General features: G+C 47.4%; 1 protein-coding gene across 1 annotated transcript in view; it reads right to left on the bottom strand.

Moving 5' to 3' along the window:
* GRIN2A (glutamate ionotropic receptor NMDA type subunit 2A) overlaps positions 1–19,341 on the bottom strand; it is a 409,746-nt gene extending 390,405 nt beyond the window's left edge. Inside the window, exons 1-3 of the mRNA XM_066274896.1 lie at positions 19,094–19,341; positions 18,307–18,497; positions 16,482–16,913 (exon numbers count right to left, since the gene is read on the bottom strand). Of these exons, the coding sequence (XP_066130993.1) occupies positions 16,482–16,895 (414 nt within the window). The 5' untranslated portion in view covers positions 16,896–16,913; positions 18,307–18,497; positions 19,094–19,341. The remainder of the gene's footprint in view (positions 1–16,481; positions 16,914–18,306; positions 18,498–19,093) is intronic.
* Positions 19,342–19,753: the final 412 nt, after the last annotated feature.

Here is a 19,753-nt window from a genome sequence, read left to right as displayed (position 1 = left end):
CTGCCGGAACAGAGCACCCCATCCCGGGAAGTCTAAACAACAGAAATGTATTTTCTTACAGTTATGGAGGCTGCAAGTCTGAGGCCATTATCTTCATGTTTGGTTCCTTCTGAGGCCTCTCTCCTTGGCTTACATTGGCCTTCTTCTCCCCCTGTCTTCATATAAGTCGTCCCTCTCTGTGTATCTGTGTCCTAATTACTTCTTCTTATAAAGACACCAGTCATATTGTACTAGGGCTCATTTCAACCTATATTGATAACCTTCATTTTGCCTTAACTGGTCCAAGGTACTGGGCATAAAGGACTTCAACATATTATTTTTAGGGAGACAAAATAGAGCCCGTAACACTCCAACACCTCCCAGGTTCTCCCTACCTTCTGATGAAGCCAGAGACATGCCTCTTTTCCCTGGAAACCATTAGAACTTGAAAAGCTTGCGTACCAGGGAATGAGTAGATGCAGATGGGGAATTTCCCATTCTGAAGAAGGGAGGGAAGCCACAAACTCTGCAAGCAAACCAAGTACTTGGCCCACTAAGGCACATCCATGGCCGTTTTTTGAAGGCTGACCTTTAACAAAGCTAATTCTGACTGTAGAATATTTCCAGCAAGGCACGAGATCACTTTTATGCTTCCACAAATGACCACATCACATCTCAAAACCAGAGACTGAAATGGGCCCTTTCATTCAAGCCCAGTGAAAACAGGAGTGGCTTGGGAAGGTCTTCCCTAGAAGACGAGGACCAAAGGGGTAGGAGTGGGTGAAGGAAGCAAACCCTGGCTTGACCTCCTATGCTCGCCTCTTCCCACCAGGGGGGCAGAGGCATGCCCGCTTGCTCTGCTCATAGAGCCTGGCTGGAACGCAGGCCGCAGGAGAGAAGGGGGAGGCCCTGGGATCAGAGGTGGGAGGGGACAGAGCACATTTCTATTCCATGTTCAGGAAAGCACGCTTTAAAAGGCCCTCAGCCCCACCTCCCCATTTCAGGGTATGGCTGACACGCGGCAGAGGAAACAGCCACCCTCTGCAGTGTCCTGGACAGTTCATCGAGAAACTCACTGCATATGTTTGGCATAAAAGACATAAGAGATCTCACTAATATTTTAGTCTGATAGCCAGCTGATATATACGAATACAACCCTTCTGATTATTAAAATGCTGAAATGCTAAATGCTTTAGCTTCTACTGTGAATAGCTATAGCCAGGACCTTCAAGAAGCTCTGCCACTCAGTCCCTCCCCCAGGAACAGCCCCACCTTCCCATCACCAGACCCTAGAGGACTAATGTCTGAAACAACAGGGGTTCCAGGAGCTTATGAAGGGGGTGTCTGCTCTGATTGGTCAATGCTATCTTAGTTCAGGCTGCTAGAACATAATACCATAGACTGGGTGCCTTATAAACAACAGATGTTTATTTCTCATGGTTCTGGAGGCTGGAAGTTCAAGATCAGGCACCAGTAGATTCAGTGCCGGGTGAGGACCCACTCCTCCTGCTTCACAGATGAACGTCTTCTCGCTGTGTCCTCACATGGTGGAAGGGGTGAGGGAGCTCTGTGAGGTCTCTTTTATAAGGGCACTGATCCCATTCGTGAGGGCTCCATCCTCAACATAAACACCTCCCAAAGGCCCTGCCTCCTGACATCATCAAATTGGGGGTCGCCAACTCTACATATGAACTTGAGGGAGATGGGGACACAAACATTCAGTCCGTAATAGTGGTCGTGCTGTAATAGAGATTAAATATGTATTTGGAAGATACCCCCCCAACATCTGTTACTATAAACCCTAATCCCTGCTACTTTTGTTTACAACTCATTTCAGTAACCCCAGCCCCACCATGGAAAGGGAGAACAGTTATTCCTTGCCACCCATGTGGTGTCCCCTTCAGATCACAGGGCAGTCAGTGTGACATCCTCGTTCTGCCTTCAGCTGTTAGAGGATCTAACAACACGGTTTCACATCCCTCCCATCCACCACAAAGCCCATGACGCGAGTACATCTCAGGCCCACCAAGACATGGTTCTGCATCACCTCTCAGCAAATCACAGTAGTCAAGGACCTGGCACCCCAATGTTTGAGCCCCATTGTACTGGAAAAGTTTACATTTTAAAGCAATTCTTGAAATAATACTGCTATGGACACAATGGTTGAGCAATGCCTGGTGACTAAGAATGAATAATTATAGAACTCCCTGCCAGGCTTCAAAATATTTATTATTTTTTAGAAATTCAAATTATTTCACTGTACTTTATATTGGAATCCATCGTTTTTTGAGGTTTTTCCATTCACACAATGAGAACTCTCAAATAGGTGAAGATTTGCAGCACGTAGAGAATAGAAGAGTGACTAAATTAAAATACATTCCACAGCAGGTACCATAAAAGAGATGCAAATGAGAACAATGAGATAACGTTAGAAAATTTTTTGTTTCGAGTGCTGGCCAGCGTTAGGCGACAGAGGTGCTTTAATACAGCTATTGGAAGTGTCCAGCGGAAACCAATTAGGAGTATGGATCAAGAACCTTAAAATTCTTTATGTACAATGGCCCAATAATTTCAACCATAGGGTTCAATTCAAAACCAAGAGTCTGCAAATCAGACATTTCATTATGAAGATAATTCACTGAGGGGTTGTGTTTAATAGCAACAAATGTGAAGAAATCTAAATCATCAAGTAAATAATGATGTGTCTACAGCATAGAAAATGTAGCAGATAAAAATGTTTACAGATAATTTGTAATGTTCTGATAAATATTAAATAAATTAAAAGTTATATATGAAGTTAGATAATCAATATGTATATATGTGTTCATATATAAGGTATAGAAAAGACTAGAGGGAAATAAACCAGAATGTCACTAGCAGTTGTCTGTGGATGGTGAGATCAAAGGCAATTTTTATTTTCTTTATACTTCTCTGAATCTTGCTAATTCTCTAATGTGCATGCATAAGATTACTTTTTTATTAACTTAAGTTATTTTTTAACAGTCCTTAGAATGCTTTTTTGAGAAATATTCTGAAATATATATTCTGACATATTTATACTACCCATATGTATACTGACATAGTAATAGATAAACTACAGTATAACGATGTCTTGGATTTGTTATAAGATGATCCCATGGTGGGGGTTAAGGACAGTGGTAAAGTTACAGATAAAACAAATGGTCAGGCCTGACCTGTGGTGGCGCAGTGGATAAAGCGTCGACCTGGAAATGCTGAGGTCGCTGGTTCGAAACCCTGGGCTTGCCTGGTCAAGGCACATATGGGAGTTGATGCTTCCAGCTCCTCCCCCCTTCTCTCTCTCTCTCTGTCTTTCTCTCCTCTCTATCCCTTTCTGTCTCTCTCTCTCTCCTCTCTAAAAATGAATAAATAAAAAAATAATTTTTAAAAAAAGAAAATGTTTAAAAAAAAACCAAATGGTCATGTGTTAATAATTATTGAAGCTGGGTGATGGGTACATGAGAGCTCATCATACTATTCTCTCTATCTTTTTATGTGCTTGAAATTTTCCATGATAAAAGTATTTCTTTGAATGCTGCTAAGTAGCTTTAAAAAAAGAAAAAAAATGCAAGTACCAATTAACCAAGACAAAACCGATAGCAATTAACTAAAGTGTAATTTGACCATGAAGCTTGGTCTTCACCCAAAGCCTACCATCTCCACAATCCTATTGGTGGGAGCCAATGCTCATCACTGAGCATCAGAGCCACACAGCAAGCCTGTCATTCCGGACCACTCAACACCCTCCTCCTGTGGTTTTGGCTCTATTCACCGAAGTCAACCAACACTACATTTCCTCAGCCCTACAAATATCTGAGCTTGAAAACAATTCACCTGGTAAAATTTTTTTCTGCCCCAGGACTAGAGACAAGCCAGACTACATAGATTTTGAATACCACTCACTCTTTCTGGCTAGTTTTCCAATTTGGAAGAGACAAGAGAGAGCAGGAGACATTTAGCTGCTTTTGACAACAAAACAGAAACGCAGAAAGCTGAATGTTTTGATTGTGAGAACCACCGTCCAGAGGAAAACTCAGGAGCTAGCAAAAGAGCACTCCCGCCTGGCAGCTGGGAAGAGCTCGTTGGGAGGAGGGGAAGGCCCGAGTTGTACACTGGCGTCTGGTCCTTCGTGAGCCAGCCTCCTCCACCATGCAGCTCACCCTTCACAGTGCTGGATGCCACCTGCAGGGACAGGCACGCAGGAGGCCAGCCTCTTCCGGATCAAGAGTTCTTGAATTCTACTCTAGATCACAGCCCTGTAGGGCATTTTCTCTGACAAACACCTCACCTCAGACCTCTGAATCAAGTGTCCTTCCTTCTCTGTACCCCCCACAGCCCTCCACACTGCCCTGGTCACAGACGCATCCCTCTGGGGCCAGGCTCCGACTAGATTCTGAGCTACATCAAAGCAAATAATTTGATCCCAGATATACCTACAGAGGGCATTTTGGCCCAGGATACAGGCTCAATCAATGTTTGAAGAATGAACATATTAATAAACCAACAAATTAATGAATTCTAAAGGGGTCTATGAATAGGTTTCAGAGCGTCTGTTGGCCCTTAAAACTGCATATAATATTGAATGCATGCTCAGGAAGATACAATCCCCTGGGGAGGGTCCATTGCTTTTTTGTGTGTGTGACAGAGACAGAGAGAGACCAAGAGAGGGGGGACAGACAGACAGGAAGGGAGAGAGATGAGGGGCATCAATTCTTCATTGCAGCACCTTAGTGGTTCATTGACTACTTTTTCATATGTGCCTTGACCAGGGGGCTATAGTAGAGTGAGTGACCCCTTGCTCAAGCCAGCGACCTTGGGCTCAAGCCAGAGACCATGGGGTCATGTCTATGGTCCCACACTCAAGCTGGATGAGCCCAGGCTCCATCTGGCGACCTCGAGGTTTCAAACCTGGATCTCCGCTCTAGTCACCGCGCCACCCGCCTGCTCAGGCAGGTCCATTGCTTTTATTAGTGTATAAAGTGCTCATCACTCTCTCCCCAGTCACTCCAAATTATCTTAAATTCCTTGGATGAGTATGTGAGTCTAGCTTTGAGGTGTCAGTGATTTCCAGAAGCACTCTTATATTCTAGAATGAGTTTTTTATTTTGTTTTGGGATAGCAGGCATAGTTGGTGAGCAACAGAAAATCATTCACCTCTTTCAAGTCAGTGGGATTTAAAAGAGGATAAGGTCCTTGTAACATACCAACTTGAACATAAATTACCAATGGAAACAAAGTATCATTCCAATTTAATTTTGTTTTATTTTAATGAATAACATGGTCACTTCACTGAAGAAAAATGTGTGTCTGAGGATCTGCTGTGCATTAAATGAGCAAATACTCTTTCTCTGAATGCTGTATTTTATTATTTAGGTTTTTGTGTGTGTTTTTTAAATTGGCACATGACTGCCTATTTTTAATAAACAAGAAATTAGAACAAACATATCCATTTCCATCACATGGAACATCGTAAAATTTGAATAGAAAGACATAGCATTTGGAAAGCAATTTCAGGTTTTGTTTTTCCCTGAGAGATATGAGGGAGAAATTAGGGGAAGTAGATATACAACAGACTAGTCCCCAGAGCAGTTTCTGCCATAAGCAAACATTCAAAACACAGAGGAATAGAGCAGACAAAAAATGATAATTTGACAACTGAAAAATCAGAGAGAGTTCTGGCTATCTCTTTAAAATACAAAATACAGCTACAGTGAGGTGTGCAAAACTGTGAATATACTTTAATAAGTGATCGTGATTAAAGGGATGCAACTGCAAATACTTCCCACTTGGAGATAGTTGGCAATTTTTCTAAGCATCATCTTCGGTAGATGTGCTTCTTAGCCAAACCCACTTCCACTATTAAATATGATGCCGGCTGACCTACTTATGTTTATATTTATATATGCATGTGAGAGGTGAAATGTCCATAGGTTTTCTGCTTCTCAAATATTGTCTACCCTTAAGGACAATGTAAAGTCCCTTGGGGATTGAGGTGATGACGCAGGGTTCATAAATGCCTCCCCCATGCCAGGCAAATTTAAACTGAATTGCTCATACCCTTGCAGAAAGTTGGGAGGTTGGTTTTCAGCCAAATCCAAGAGCCTAAACTACCAGCACTTGGAGATTTTTTAAAAAAAATTTTTTTTCAAGGATTTGAGAGGTGCAGAGTCTCTGAGTGGCCCAATCCCATCTTACCAATGTGAGTCCAACTCTCCAGCTCATTCCTGACAGATGGGCAGTTGCTCTCAGCTCGGTCATATCTGCCAGGCACTTATTATTCCATGAAATATCAGAGTTCTCTAACAGAGACCGAATTGCCAAAGCTTGTTCCTCATATCTAGCTGAAACTTTACTCCTTGTCATTTCATCCTCACCCTCAGTTCTTTCCCCAGAACAAAAACAATGTTAAGATTAAACCTTCTACCCTCTACAGCCCATGGGATGGTTGAACAAATCTCTCAGATTCTCTCTGAGCTACTCTTGTCTGGGCTAAACTCCCCTAAATCTTTCTCTTGAGACTTAGCGTACATCATTTAGATCCTACACAAGTCTAGAGGTCCTTCCTCTGGATACACTGCAGTTTACAACATCCATCTTTTTTTTTCCTTTTTTATAGTGAGAGAGAGAGACAGACAAGGACAGACAGGAAGTGAGAGAGAAGAGAAGCATCAACTCGTAGTTGCGGCACTTTTGTTGTTCATTGATTGTTTCTGATACGTGCCTTGACCGTGGGGCAGGGGTAGGGGAGGGCTCCAGCTGAGCCAATGACCCCTGGTTCAAGCCAGCGACCCTGGGCTCAAGCCAGTGACCTTAGGTTATGTCTATGATCCCATGCTCAAGTCAGCAACCCTACACTCAATCCCGTGATCCCACACTCAAGCTGGTGAGCCTGCATTCAAGCTAGTGAGCCCACGCTCAAGCCAACAATCTCAGGGTTTCAAACCTGGGTCCTCAGCATCCCAGGCTGACACTCTAACCACTGCACCACCACCTGGTTAGGCTCCATCTTTAAATATTAGCCACCCTGCACAAGAACTAAGTCAAGTCTACAGATAATGGTGTCAGTGTAGCTGAAGACATCTTTCATCGTATCACTTGGCCATTGCTCCTACACCCTTGCTAACAGAAGCAAATTTTGCGTTAGTGGCAACTATCCATTCTTGGAGAAGAGTCCTGACTGGTATTCTCCACCAGTGAAGTTCAAGAGGTAGCATGTGACCCATTTCTAGCCAATGAAATGTAAAGGGAAGTCTACTCTAATGAAAGGATAGAAAGTCTAGAAGAGAACTTCTTTTTTATCCCTTTTTCTTTCTGTTTTGCATGCTGACATATGAAGATGTGATGGCTGGAAAGCAGCAGCTATTTTGTGACCAAGATGAACCATCAGTTGAGGAAAGCAAAACAGAAGAATGAAAGGACCTGAGCCCTTGGTGGGTTATCGTGTCACTAAACCAGACCTGGGGCTCCTTGTTAGTCAATAAAACTAAATAGCTTAATGGTTTAAACCACTGTCGGTTAAGTACTCTGTTACTTGCAGCTGAAAGCCCTCCCAACAATATAAAAAGTAAAATGGAGCTATCACCACTCTTGATTTGGACATTAAGTTTCTAGACATGTGGCCTTCACTTTTTTAAGAGTCGTATCAATACTTAGAATCTGAAGAGCATCTGCTCAAGGCAAAAGCAATAAGCAAATAATAAATGAAACCCCTGTGAGTGGGGATTTCAATCTCAAATGCTTGCCGAGACCCTGCAGTTGACATAAATGTGGGAATCTGGCTAGACATGAAGTAACAGCAAGTGAGAGGAGTCTAGTGAACCTGACAATACATGTCTCATCTAAAGATATTAAAATTTAAGTATCTTAAATACTGTGGTGGTAAATAAAATACTAATGCATCTATAAGCCAGACACAGCAGGCAGTCCACCAGTTCATGACCCTTGCAAAAACTATTCTCAAGTAAGTTGGAAAGCCATATCTTCCCCCTCCCTGCAAGAGCGTAAATTCTTCCTAAACCCTCCAGGGCAGTCTGTCATGCAGGTGTGTCATTTCAATCTGGAAAGGCAGTGCTGAGTTTTAATCCCATCATCTAACATCTTAAATCATTTTAGTTACGACAACCAGAATATTAACGTCAAAATCTGTTTGTTGTCTCTCTGGTATCTAAGCCCCTCCCCTAAACCAGCTGCATTCATAATGATTAACTTGAAAGGGCCATAAAATAAGAGCAGAAGAATATAATCCCCCACAGACCAGGGTCCTGGTTGTGGGACTACACAAATCACTGCAAAAATCAGGACCTTTCTCTTCTCAGCAGCACATTTAATCAAATGTCTCTGGGGCTGCCACGTTCTCCGGGCCATCATTGAGTTACTTAATTCTTAGAAGAGCTAAAATGAAAAACTAGATGTGTCCACACCCTAAAGCCCTAAACCCAGCTTGATCCAATCGACAGAGTTATCGACTGCAAAGGTCACTGAGACGGTCTCCTCTTACAGACACTTTCACATTGGTCAAAACTAATCTTTAGTCTGCCGGGAGAAAGCTCATGGTACGTCCAAAGCCCTCAAAGGAAGTTTCTGGTTGTCCCAGTTAAGAAAATATGAACCATCTTATGTTGGACTGCCCACTCCTAAGGATTCTGTGAAATTCATTCCCAGTTTCTTGCAGGAGATCACCTCCTCACCCTTCATCATTTTTTCTAATTATTAAAAAGTGCATGTACGTTGGAGAAAAACAGGAACTACAAAATATAGACACAATACTTAACATTTCTGTAATACATATTTATTATGTCAAACACTGAGCTATGTACTTTATATCCATTATCTCATTTAAATCTCACAACTCTAGGAAGTAAGTATTATTATTGTTCCCATTTTAAAGATAAAGACACTGAGGCTCGGAGCCATTAAAGAACTTCCCCATGATCACCCAGCAGGTAAGTGATGGAGTATGAACTTAAACCCATGGACTCTAACTTGATGTTCAACTTATTAACTGTGCTATAATGACAGTTAAAAAACAAATTAAGACAGCTATGAGTTCACCAGCTAAAGACAAGCACTGCTTAGTTAGGTATGTTTCTTGCCAGCCTTCTCTCGAAGGCTATAAATTTCTCTGAGCCAGAAAGGGACTTAGAGATAAAACATCACCCCAAACCTTCATTTCACAGAAGGAGAGCCTGAGGTTCAGAAAGGTGAGGGTCTTCCTCAAGGTCCCACTGCCATTTGGAAACAGGATTTAGTTTCTCAGACAGACTCTTTGTCTCAGGCTTCCTGGGACCCTCTGACTCGAGTTGGTTGGCAGTGGCTTCCTGGTGTTGTGTGTTGAGAAGGATTTAAGGCCAATGGGCTCAAAAGGACAAAATGCTGCAGTAGATGAATGATGGCGGCCATGAACACAGCAGCATGGCCATGTGCACACGATGAGTTTGCCAGCCACCAAGGAGCATCCTCGGGGAGGCAAGGAGAATGCCCAGGACAGTCCTCCTGACAAAGAACAGCGTTTCTTCACCTACATCAGGGATCTCAAACCCAATGCCTTCAGGACTGGATCCATAACACAAGTGAGCAAAGCTGGCAAGCTGAGGACTGGAGAAAGAGGGGGAGAGCACCTGCCCTGCCTGGGGGGAGGGGTGCTAGTCATCTCCAGCCAGCTACTGCGTGGTGGAAATGGGCCAGCGTGGCGGAAATGGGCCAGCGTGGCGGAAATGGGCCAGCGTGATCAGGCCTTCTGATTTTTTTTTTTAAGAAGCAAGAAATTTCTGTCATGTCTTTAAATGTTGTCAACTAACTTTAAAATGTTGGCAACTAATTCAAACTTGAATCATGGAGAGGAGTGCAGAGCTCCAAAACACACAGTTAGTAACATAACCCCTCACTGAGATGATGGCCTATCAGAAGCCACCAACTCTTTACTGAACACCCAGGATTCTATTTGTCTCTCTCCCCTTTATTCCCCGCCTATCCCCCCTCCCCTCCACTCCCCTCCCACACACTCAGAGAAGCATTTCCCACCTAAGGCTACCCAGGTGAAGATGAACACCCCTTGGGAGTCCACCAGACCAGTTTCGATGGTCCACGTGATTCCCAATGGCCCCGGGGGGACATTTGGAAAGTTAGTCATGCCTCTCCGGTGATGCCTGTTGCTCTCTGATGACTTATGTGAGGGGGAGTGGATGAGTGCATCTGACATGCCTCATCGACTAGGCTAAATATAGGCCTCCCCACTCTCAGGAACTACCTGACGCCTCTGTAGTCGGAGCTGAGTGGGCCCCGCCACCACTGTGATGTGCATGTCTGCCCTTTCCATGAGCTCCCAGTGGTTAATGGAAAGGCTCGGCACTCACATCCAAACTCCAGAGCTGCCAGGTTACCAGGGCACCAGCCTCCACTTCCTGCTGTTGAGTTGTTACTCAGCTACACAGGCCTTTTTCATGGACCCCTCCCCCAATTTCTGTTAATTCCCAAGATGGCTAGTAATCATCTTCCTACTAGTGAGAAGAGGAGATTTGTCACACACCTATGAAATCAGTCAGCATTTAGGGAACAAACACTGTCTGGAAAGCCCTGAGCCACAGTGTGGCAAGTTTATCCAGAAACTGCAGCAAGCTGGCCACAGAACCAAAGACTTCATTCATTCAATCAACAAACATGTACCAAGTAACAAATGCAAAGAGCAAGATCAGCACAAGGTGCCAGAAAGAACACACATGAGGACTAGACATTATCTTTACTAAAGGTAGAACAAAATCAACAGAATACTCTAAAGCAGGAGTCCCCAAACTACTGCTCACGGGCCACATGCGGCCCCCTGAGGCCATTTATCCGGCCCCCGCTGCACTTCCGGAAGGGGCATCTCTTTCTTTGGTGGTCAGTGAGAGGAGCATAGTTCCCATTGAAATACTGGTCAGTTGGTTGATTTAAATTTACTTGTTCTTTATTTTAAATATTGTATTTGTTCCCGTTTTGTTTTTTTTACTTTAAAATAAGATCTGTGCAGTGTGCATAGGGATTTGTTCATAGTTTTTTTTATAGTCTGGCCCTCCAATGGTCTGAGGGACAGTGAACTGGCCCCCTGTGTAAAAAGTTTGGGGACCCCTGCTCTAAAGCCACTTAAAATCATGTTTGAGAAGTCTATTTAATAAGAAGAAAAGATTTCAAGACTATATAATCAAGTTTGAAAAAAAATAAAATGTGAAAGCAGTTGTGAAATATAACTGAGTCAAAATCAGAGTGAACACATTCAGTAAACTCTCTCTTTTGCTCCCAAAACATGGAATTTATAGATAAATATTTAGATATTTTAAATTTCTACATAGTTCTGCTTGGAAATAAGAAAAGGGAATCACAGATCACAAATAGAGAAGATTCTCTAAAAATAAATAAATCAAGAGATGAAACGTCACAATTTTAAATGGAAATCAAAGCCACGTGGTCCGTGGAAGGATGGGTCCAAGGCAAGAAGACATGGGGAGCAGGATCCCCAACATCCACCAGGGGATAAGAAGCAGAACGGGACCCAGAAGCATACTGCTAGCTGTGAATGGAGTTGGAACATCTGCACCAGCCACCGTGAGTCACGGCCGGAAAGGATGCCCCTCTCTGTGCCAAGGAGCCAAAGTGAGACACCATGAGACTGAGACCAAAGCCTGTCCCGTGGAGTATGTGGAGCAGGAAGAGACCTCTGATCTGAGCTGTTGATAGGAGCTCTGGCTTAAAAGCACACATCCTTACAGATGCAGGGCAGGAGAGCACGTAAAAGTGCTCTGAAAATAAGTGACAAACAAAAATTAGAAAATAGATGAGAACCTCCATTGATCAGACTCGCAAAATGGAAGAATTCAAAACAAAGATGCTAGAGCAATCAGAGGAGGACTTTATAATAAGTATTTTTTAAATCCTCGAAGGGACAGAGAAGGGGTTTACATCCACAAAATAAGAAGAGATTTTTATAAAACAAACAAACAAAAGCAGAAAGGTGTGTGTGTGTATGTGTGTGTGTGTGTGCGTGTGTGTGTGTGTGTGTGTGTATATATATATATATATTTTTTTTTTCTTAACAGATAGACAAAATAATACACCAGACACAAATGAAAAGAGCTGGTTAACTGAAGTATAGAATTGAGGATACCTTCCCAAACATAGCATAGATTGATGGAGAACTGAGCGACGGGGGCGGGGAGGAATGTTTAAGTTAAGATACATGGAGGATTAGGCCCTGGACGGTTGGCTCAGTGGTAGAGCGTGCAGAAGTCCCGGGTTCGATTCCCAGCCAGGGCACACAGGGGAAGCGTCCATCTGCTTCTCCACCCCTCCCCTTCTCCTTCCTCTCTGTCTCTCTCTTCCCCTCCCGCAGTGAGGCTCCATTGGAGCAAAGATGGCCTGGGCGCTGGGGATGGCTCCTTGGCCTCTGCCCCGGGCGCTAGAGTGGCTCTGGTCGCAGCAGAGCGATGCCCCGGAGGGGCAGAGCATCGCCCCCTGGTGGGCAGAGCGTCGCCCCCTGGTGGGCATGCCGGGTGGATCCCGGTCGGGCGCATGCGGGAGTCTGTCTGTCTCTCTCCATTTCCAGCTTCAGAAAAATACACACACACAAAAATAATAATAATAAAATTAAAGTAAATTTAAAAAAATAAAATAAATAAGATATATGGAGGATTGATGGAGAAACTACATATGAAGAGAATAGAGGAACTATCCAACAGATCATGGCTGAGATTTTCTCCAGCATTAAAAAAACAACAACAACTGGATCTTCTGACTAAGAAAGCCCACAAAAGATTAAGCACAATAAAGACAACCACATAGACAGTATAATCCTGAATTTATAACTAAATAAATAAAGCTTGAAAGAAAATAGACCCAAGTGTCAATAGTGGTTACTCCTGATGATAGAATTTAGAGGGAGATTTTTTATTTTCTTTAAACTTTCATGTTCTTTCTAGATACTCTACAATGAAAAGATCTTCTTTTTATAAATTGTTTGTGTAGAAGGAGTATTTGTTATTCCAAATTCACACATACACACAAACACACTTTTAAAAAAATCTGTCCTTAGGGAACTTACACTCTAATAGAGGAGATGAGGTATGTATAGAAATAACATATAAAGCAAAACCCATGCATTTACCCGCATAGATAGCTGTAGGTAAAAATCTAAGCCTTGCCTTTTCCCCTATGGAGCAGTTGGAAATGAGGGAGAGAGGGATGGAGGAGGTGAAGACAATGAGCAGAAATGTAAGTCTAGTGCACATGATTGGTTTACTAAGCGCCATTACTGCAACCAGAGGGTACTTCATTTGGATGGCCTCCAATGGCCAAACCAAGATGTGGTTAGAACTCATCTACCGGCATTATTTCCACCTCTAACTCAATCATTTCTCAGGATCACCCACTGACAGAAGCAAAAATTTAACATCTTCACTGTAAATTAAATTAACACCACAAAAACCTGTCACTTGACACATTTCAATTATTATAAAACTTTGTTCTTTTTTTTTTTTTTTCCAAAGGCCAAATAGGCTGAGGGAAAGGTAAAGAGGATGGGTATTCAATTCAACTGATAATCAAATTAAGTATCATTATTATCCACAGGGGCACTATCCTGTTACCAATTTAGAAGCTGAAAACGCAGGCATGTTCTGGGTTTTACCAAGTGAACATCATCTTAGGGGGAAACAGAGAGGCCTTGTCACTTCGAGGAGATCCAGAATTTGTGACTGTCACACCCAACCAAGCAAGGTGGAGTTTTAGGCAATGCCTCATGACTATTTCTTTAGAGCTAAACAAACTGCAGTCAGCACTCAGCTCCAAAACAGACAGATGGCATAGGCACTAGCCAGGTCAATGTGTTACTAATGGAAGGAAGAGCTGTCCATGTCTCAATCTCTTTCCTTTTCTTTGTAGCACATCCAGGTTTACCAAAATCCCACCCTTTAATCCAACCCTTCTCAACATCACCTGCACATCCCACACCTGGGGCCCACCCATATACCCCAGTGTTATCTCCACTGACTTATTTGATTCCCTGCCATCAAGACCAACTCAGAAAGCCCCAACCCTGAGGACTACCCAATTTCCTTCACCGTTTTTGAGCCAATGGACCTTTCCTCCCACTCTTCTCCATCCCCTCTAAACTGCTCTCTAGTCTTGACTTCTCTGAAAACACCCCTTCTCGTCCTCCTCTTGCCATTTCCTAATTCCCTTTTCTTCTTCGCTCTTAAGTGGGATCACACTCTTGTCCAGTCCCTAGAAGGCAGTTTCATTCTGCAGGAGAGGAGGATGCTTCCACCCACATGCCTTGGACTTCTCAAACCTCCCTTTCTAATTTAGTTCCCTGTTCAGGAGAGGGGCAGCTTCTGCTGTAGCAGATCAGAGCCTGACATTCACGATGGGGAAGGTCGCTGCATGTCAAGGGGTGTTCAGCTCTGAGCCCATTCCCTGTTCCTGCTGTTTTGCCTACAGTTGGATGTATACGTCAGGAGAGAGCCTGAGTCACACACCTGTCAGCTCAGACCTCCCAGCCTGAGCCTCAAGCTACCTTCTCCAATTCAGCTTTTACCAGATTCCTCCACAGACTGTGCTGAGCCCTAATCAATCCAGAAATTTCATTTTCACTATGGCTACTGTTTTCTGTGTGTTACTCCTCTGTTCAAAACTTCAGAAGGAAAGACGGATTGGTGGCAATATTTAGATCCTTAAATCACGTTCCAAATCCTTGCTGGAAACTGCTGTTCTTAATATCTGCATCAGAAGGCTGGTCACTCACTCCAGCTGGTCACTCGACCCATAAGCTCTCCAGTCTCTGATTTGCTGTACCTTGCTGTGGCCCAGGACCTCCCATAAAATGAAATTCCTTGACCCTCCTGAAGATGGGCTGACAAAGTTAAAAGGATAAGCTTGACGTTGGTGGAAAGTGAGATCCCCGCTTGGGACCAAAAACCCAGAGATCTAGTTCCATCACCATTATGTGGTCTTGGCCAAGTTGTTAACTACCCTACACCTCAGTCACTTCATCTGAAAATTATAGGATGTTCTTATAGACTCTAAGTCCCTTTCCATTTCTGAAATGGTCATACATTGGCGGCAAAGCACAGCTGTTCCCTACTTTTTTTCATCCCAGAAAGGAACCCCAAAGCTGAGAGGCGGCTGAGAAAATGCTCGACCACACATAGGAATTTTGCTAGGCTGCAAACCATTTTTAACTGAATGTTTAATAAGACACTGCATCAGTTGTGTACTTCAGCCGAATGTACTGCAGCCCAGGAGACCTGGAAGAATTAATACAGTTCCCACAGGAGCTGGTGGGAATTGCTGAGGCAGAGGCAGAATCTGATTTGGTGAATATAAAAGTGCTTTGAGAGTGTCAGAAGAAAAGTGCTATGACAAATCTCTGCTCGCTCCACTGGGATGACTGCTGCTACCTAAGGAGCATGCTCCAAGGAGGTCTCAGGGCTGGGGACCCTAGCACACAAGTACATTCACCCTTTCCTCCCCATCCCCACGCCCAGTCCCTTGCTGGGGCTTACACAGAGGTACAGTGCACCCACAACTCTAATCCTTCCCTTTTTCCTCACTCTTCTCTTTGATTCTTCCTTCTGTCCTTCTGACTGTCTTCTGTCCTTCCACTTTTGCACAGTTCTCAAACCAGGCCCTCATAGCATCTCACTCAGATCTTTAAGTCTCTCTCTCTTTTTTTCCCAACTAACACCTGATCTGGTCCACAGAGCAACAGACCCTCCCTCTCATTCAAAGCCAGGAAATTTGGACTCAACTTCCTTCATTCTGACACTGTCAAACTTCAGTACCAAACCCCCTCCTTGGGTTGCAACCCCTCCAGCTGAGGGCCTTGGAACCCTGCCAGCTTCACCCCCCAGGAGCATGCAGGAAAATGCCCGGCCGTCCATGCCCTAGGCCAGCAGTCCGTTCTCCTCTCCACTCGCGCCCACTCCCCTGGAAGGACACTCTCCTGTGGCCTTTAACCCAGGGCTGCTCAAACTTTCCCACCCCTCTGGTGGCCTGCAAAAGCATGACGTTTCTCTGTTCTTTTGTGCTTTACCTAAAAACTTTTCATTTTGTTCCACAACATACCCACATTTAATCTTTTGTGGAATAGTTCTAGGTACCACAAGAGGTGAAAACGGACACTTTCCACAAGACAGCCTGGTAAGATTGACATTACAGGAATATAAGCCATGTTGTTTCAGGGGGCCCCAGGCCTGCATCTATACACTACTTAGAAATCTCCAAGCATTCCACCTCTCTGTCACACTTCTGGGCTTTCCTAGCTCTTCATGGCACACCCAAGGTGCTTCTGAGTACCCCACTTTAAGACCAAAGGCAAAAAGCATTTCCATTCATTTCTGGGTTGTAGAGGCGGTAGTAGCACTGGGTTCTCACCAGGGTCAGTGGCCACCACCCCCTGGCAGCCCTGTGACTGGCACACGCCGGCATCCTGGCAGCCCATCCCCTCCCGCCCTTACCTTGTCAGCCATGATCATAGATGCGCCCCCGTGGATGCCCAGGATGGGAACGAAAGTCTGTGAGGAGATAAAATCCAGCATCTGGGCCACGGCCTCCTGGTCGGTGTCGTCCCCAAACACGAGGCCATGGATGCGCGCACCAGACATGAGGTCGCACACATGTGTGATGAGGCTCTTGGGGTCGGTGCGGTTCATCAGCAGTGCCACCACGTTCACGTCCAGAGGTAGCCCGGACGCCTGTTCTGGGCCCCACAGGTTTCGCAGTTCACGCTCCGTCACGTCGTGGCTATGACCCAGCAGCACCGCAATGTTCAGCGCCGGAGGACCCTTCTCCGCCGCCGTGCCCTGCGCCGGACCGCGCCAGACCAGAAGTGCCGGCAGCACCAGCAGGGTCCAATAGCCCAGTCTGCCCATAGTCGCCACTTATGGTCACTGCAAGGTGGAGAGGAAGAGTCAGGGCCGCGGTAAGCGAGGGTTGCAGACGAAAGTAGTTGCTGACCCGGCCCCTTGCTGTACAAGCCCGGTACAAAGCCCACCCGCAGCTCCAGCTGTCAGTCACCTACTCCATTCCGGATCCCCGATGCCATCCACGTCCCCAGACCCATCTCCAACTATATCCACAAGTCCAATCCGAACTAATTCTCCATCCCTGGCCGTAAATACATCTTCGCATCCATCCTCTCTCTCATCTCCTGTCTCCATCCTCTTCTCCACGCAGACTCTGCCCACAGCACCCATCGCATCCAGCAAGTTAGCTGCGGACCACCGCCCAAGAACGTAGGCTCACAGAACAACCTTCACCCACTCCTCTCCCACACCAGCTGGAGCGGACAAGTTACCGACCCCGCCCCCTGCTCACAAGGTATAAACTACAGACCAGCCCCCGCTTGCTTGCGGAGGCGACAGAGCGTCAGGGCAACCCTGTTCCTGCACTATGACGAGCTGACTGACCCCGCCCCCTGCGAACGCGGGATGCAGCACAGACCTGACTCCCGGCGGCCCCCGCTGCAGACCCACTCCTCTCCTGCAGGGTCCCAAGCGCTTGGGACTCTAGCTTGTGCGCTCCAGGCTCTGGGGCGCCCGGGGAAACTTAGCGCCCACCCTTCCTCACGCCGAGGGGCCCTGAAGCAAGTGGCCCCAGGACCCGCCCCCAACACACGCGCGTTCAGATACGCGTGCACACACAGCACATATCCTCTTTCACACGCTCGTGTGCAATGCAGAAAGCCAGAGAGGAGGCGAGTCCCCCCGCGGGCCGGCGCGTGGGAGCTGGTAAAAAACGTGCGTGGTGGTAAAGGTAGGCTCCCAAGAAGCTCTCCAACCGACGTGAACTGTACAGCCCCTCCCCAGACTTTCCATTTCAGATCCTGATACCAGGTCTTATATGCACGTGGGCAGTGGGGCTGCACACGCTCACAAGCACGCGCGCATTTCTGCGCACAGCCGCAGGCCGCCGTAGCGGTGCTCACAGCCATCCGGAGTCCGCACATGTGCTCAAACGGTGCACACATATGCTCCACGCCAGGTGCACAGAAGCGCGTGCCTGCAAATACCAGCACAGTCGTGCACGCGTGCACAGGCGCGCGCCCCTCCGGCAGGGCGCTGCCAGAGCCAGGGGAAGTTGGGGCGAACTCGTACCGACCTTAGCGCTCTATGAGTGAGCACTGCGGTGCCGCAGCGCCCCCTGGTGCTCCTCCCTCGCCTCGCTACCGATGTTCCCTCTCCCGCTTTCTCTCTCTCTCCTAAGACCCTTCTCCCGCTCTCGCTCAGGTCGTGTCTTCCTCCTACCCATCCCGCCAAGCCCAGGTCTCCTGCTGGGACGTACCTGTAGCCGGAGAAGGTCGAGGATGCAGTGGGGCGCGCTGCGCGCACAAGCATCTCGGCCGCCTCAGCAGCCACCGGGTTTAGCGGGTTCCCGCATGCTGCGGCCCCCGCGCGCTCCCCTGGCTGTCCCGCGCTGTCCGCATCGCCCCCACGGGGGGCGGCTATCCCAGCCGGAGGCTCTGCAGCAGGGCTCTACCAGGGGGCAGAAAAGAGACGGAAAGACAGGGTCAGCCCACGGGGTCGGGAGAGAGGGACTGGGGGGTGGGCAGGCTGCAGTCTGCAGTGCTCACAGCCCCTCTGTGCACACAGGGGGGCTCGGCCGTAGAGGGGGAGCTGAAGCTCCATGCCCGAGACGCCCCCAGAATGGATCCTCAGACCTTGTGGCCGATATAGAGAACTCCTCTCCAGAGCGCACAGGAGAGCCAGAGCCCAGTTTGGCCACCCACGAGAAGATAACCGGGCACCTCCACCCTCACCCCCTACCACCTCCCCAGCGCCGGCTGCTGGGAGTTGTGCGGCCAGGAGCTACTGAGCGAGGGGGGTAGGGAGAGAAAGAAAAGGGAACGGGTGGGTAGGTTAGGGGTAGAGGCGGCTGAGTTTGCGACGAGAGGGCAGGAGGCGAGGGAGAGGGAAGGACTCGGGCTCCCGCGGTCCCGGATCCCCGAGGAAGAGAGCAATCGTTCCCATGCAACGACTCTGGCAGTCCCGCTGCCCCCTCTTATCCAGGCCTTCCATAGTCCTCTTCCCAGAGGGGCCGCCCAGGCCCCGCGTCCCGCGCCAGCACTCACCGCAGCCTCCCTCCACATAGTTCTCAGCAGTGGCCGCTCCTGGTCATCTCCAGGGCTGATGGCTGCGGCCGCGACTCTCAGTGCTCACCCGGCCCCATGCTCCAGCTAAGCCCTCGGCGGCCTCCCTCAAAGACCCAGAGCTCGGCTTCCTGCCCCGCTCCCGACAGCAGCTGCCCTGTCCTCTGAGCGCGCCAGAGAGACCTCTCCGCAGCCCAGGATCCGGGCTGGTGAGTGTGAGGACGAGTGTGTGTGAGAGTGAGTGTGGGAGGGCGCGCGCGCCTGTAGCCGGGGATCCCCGCGGTCCCCGGCCGAGAAAGGCGCGGGCGGGGGGAGGCAGCTCCCTCTGGGCCCTTGGCTGCGGGGCCACCTCCGCGCCGGTCGTTCAGCTTCCCACTTCGCGGCGGGAGTCCCGAGAGCGCCTGACCACCCTGGTTCACGGCACTGGGAAAGCCGGGCTCCCAGGACGTGCTTCTGCTGCGGTCGCCTGGGAGGAAAAGGAGAAGGCAGGGGCGCCTCCACGCCAACTTAGGGACTTGTTCCCAGTCGGTGAGACGCAGCAGCCCAGCCCACGCGAAAGCCGGAGAGACTCGGAGCTTCGGCGGGCGAAGGCGTCTCCCGCCCGCAGCCGCGTTCCCCGGAGGCGAGCTGAGGCAGACCCCG

This window comes from Saccopteryx bilineata, chromosome 4, assembly GCF_036850765.1.
Source record: "Saccopteryx bilineata isolate mSacBil1 chromosome 4, mSacBil1_pri_phased_curated, whole genome shotgun sequence".
Taxonomy (NCBI): domain Eukaryota; kingdom Metazoa; phylum Chordata; class Mammalia; order Chiroptera; family Emballonuridae; genus Saccopteryx; species Saccopteryx bilineata.
The sequence above is the reverse complement of the archived record's forward strand: the minus strand, read 5'-3'. Positions and strand labels throughout refer to the sequence as shown.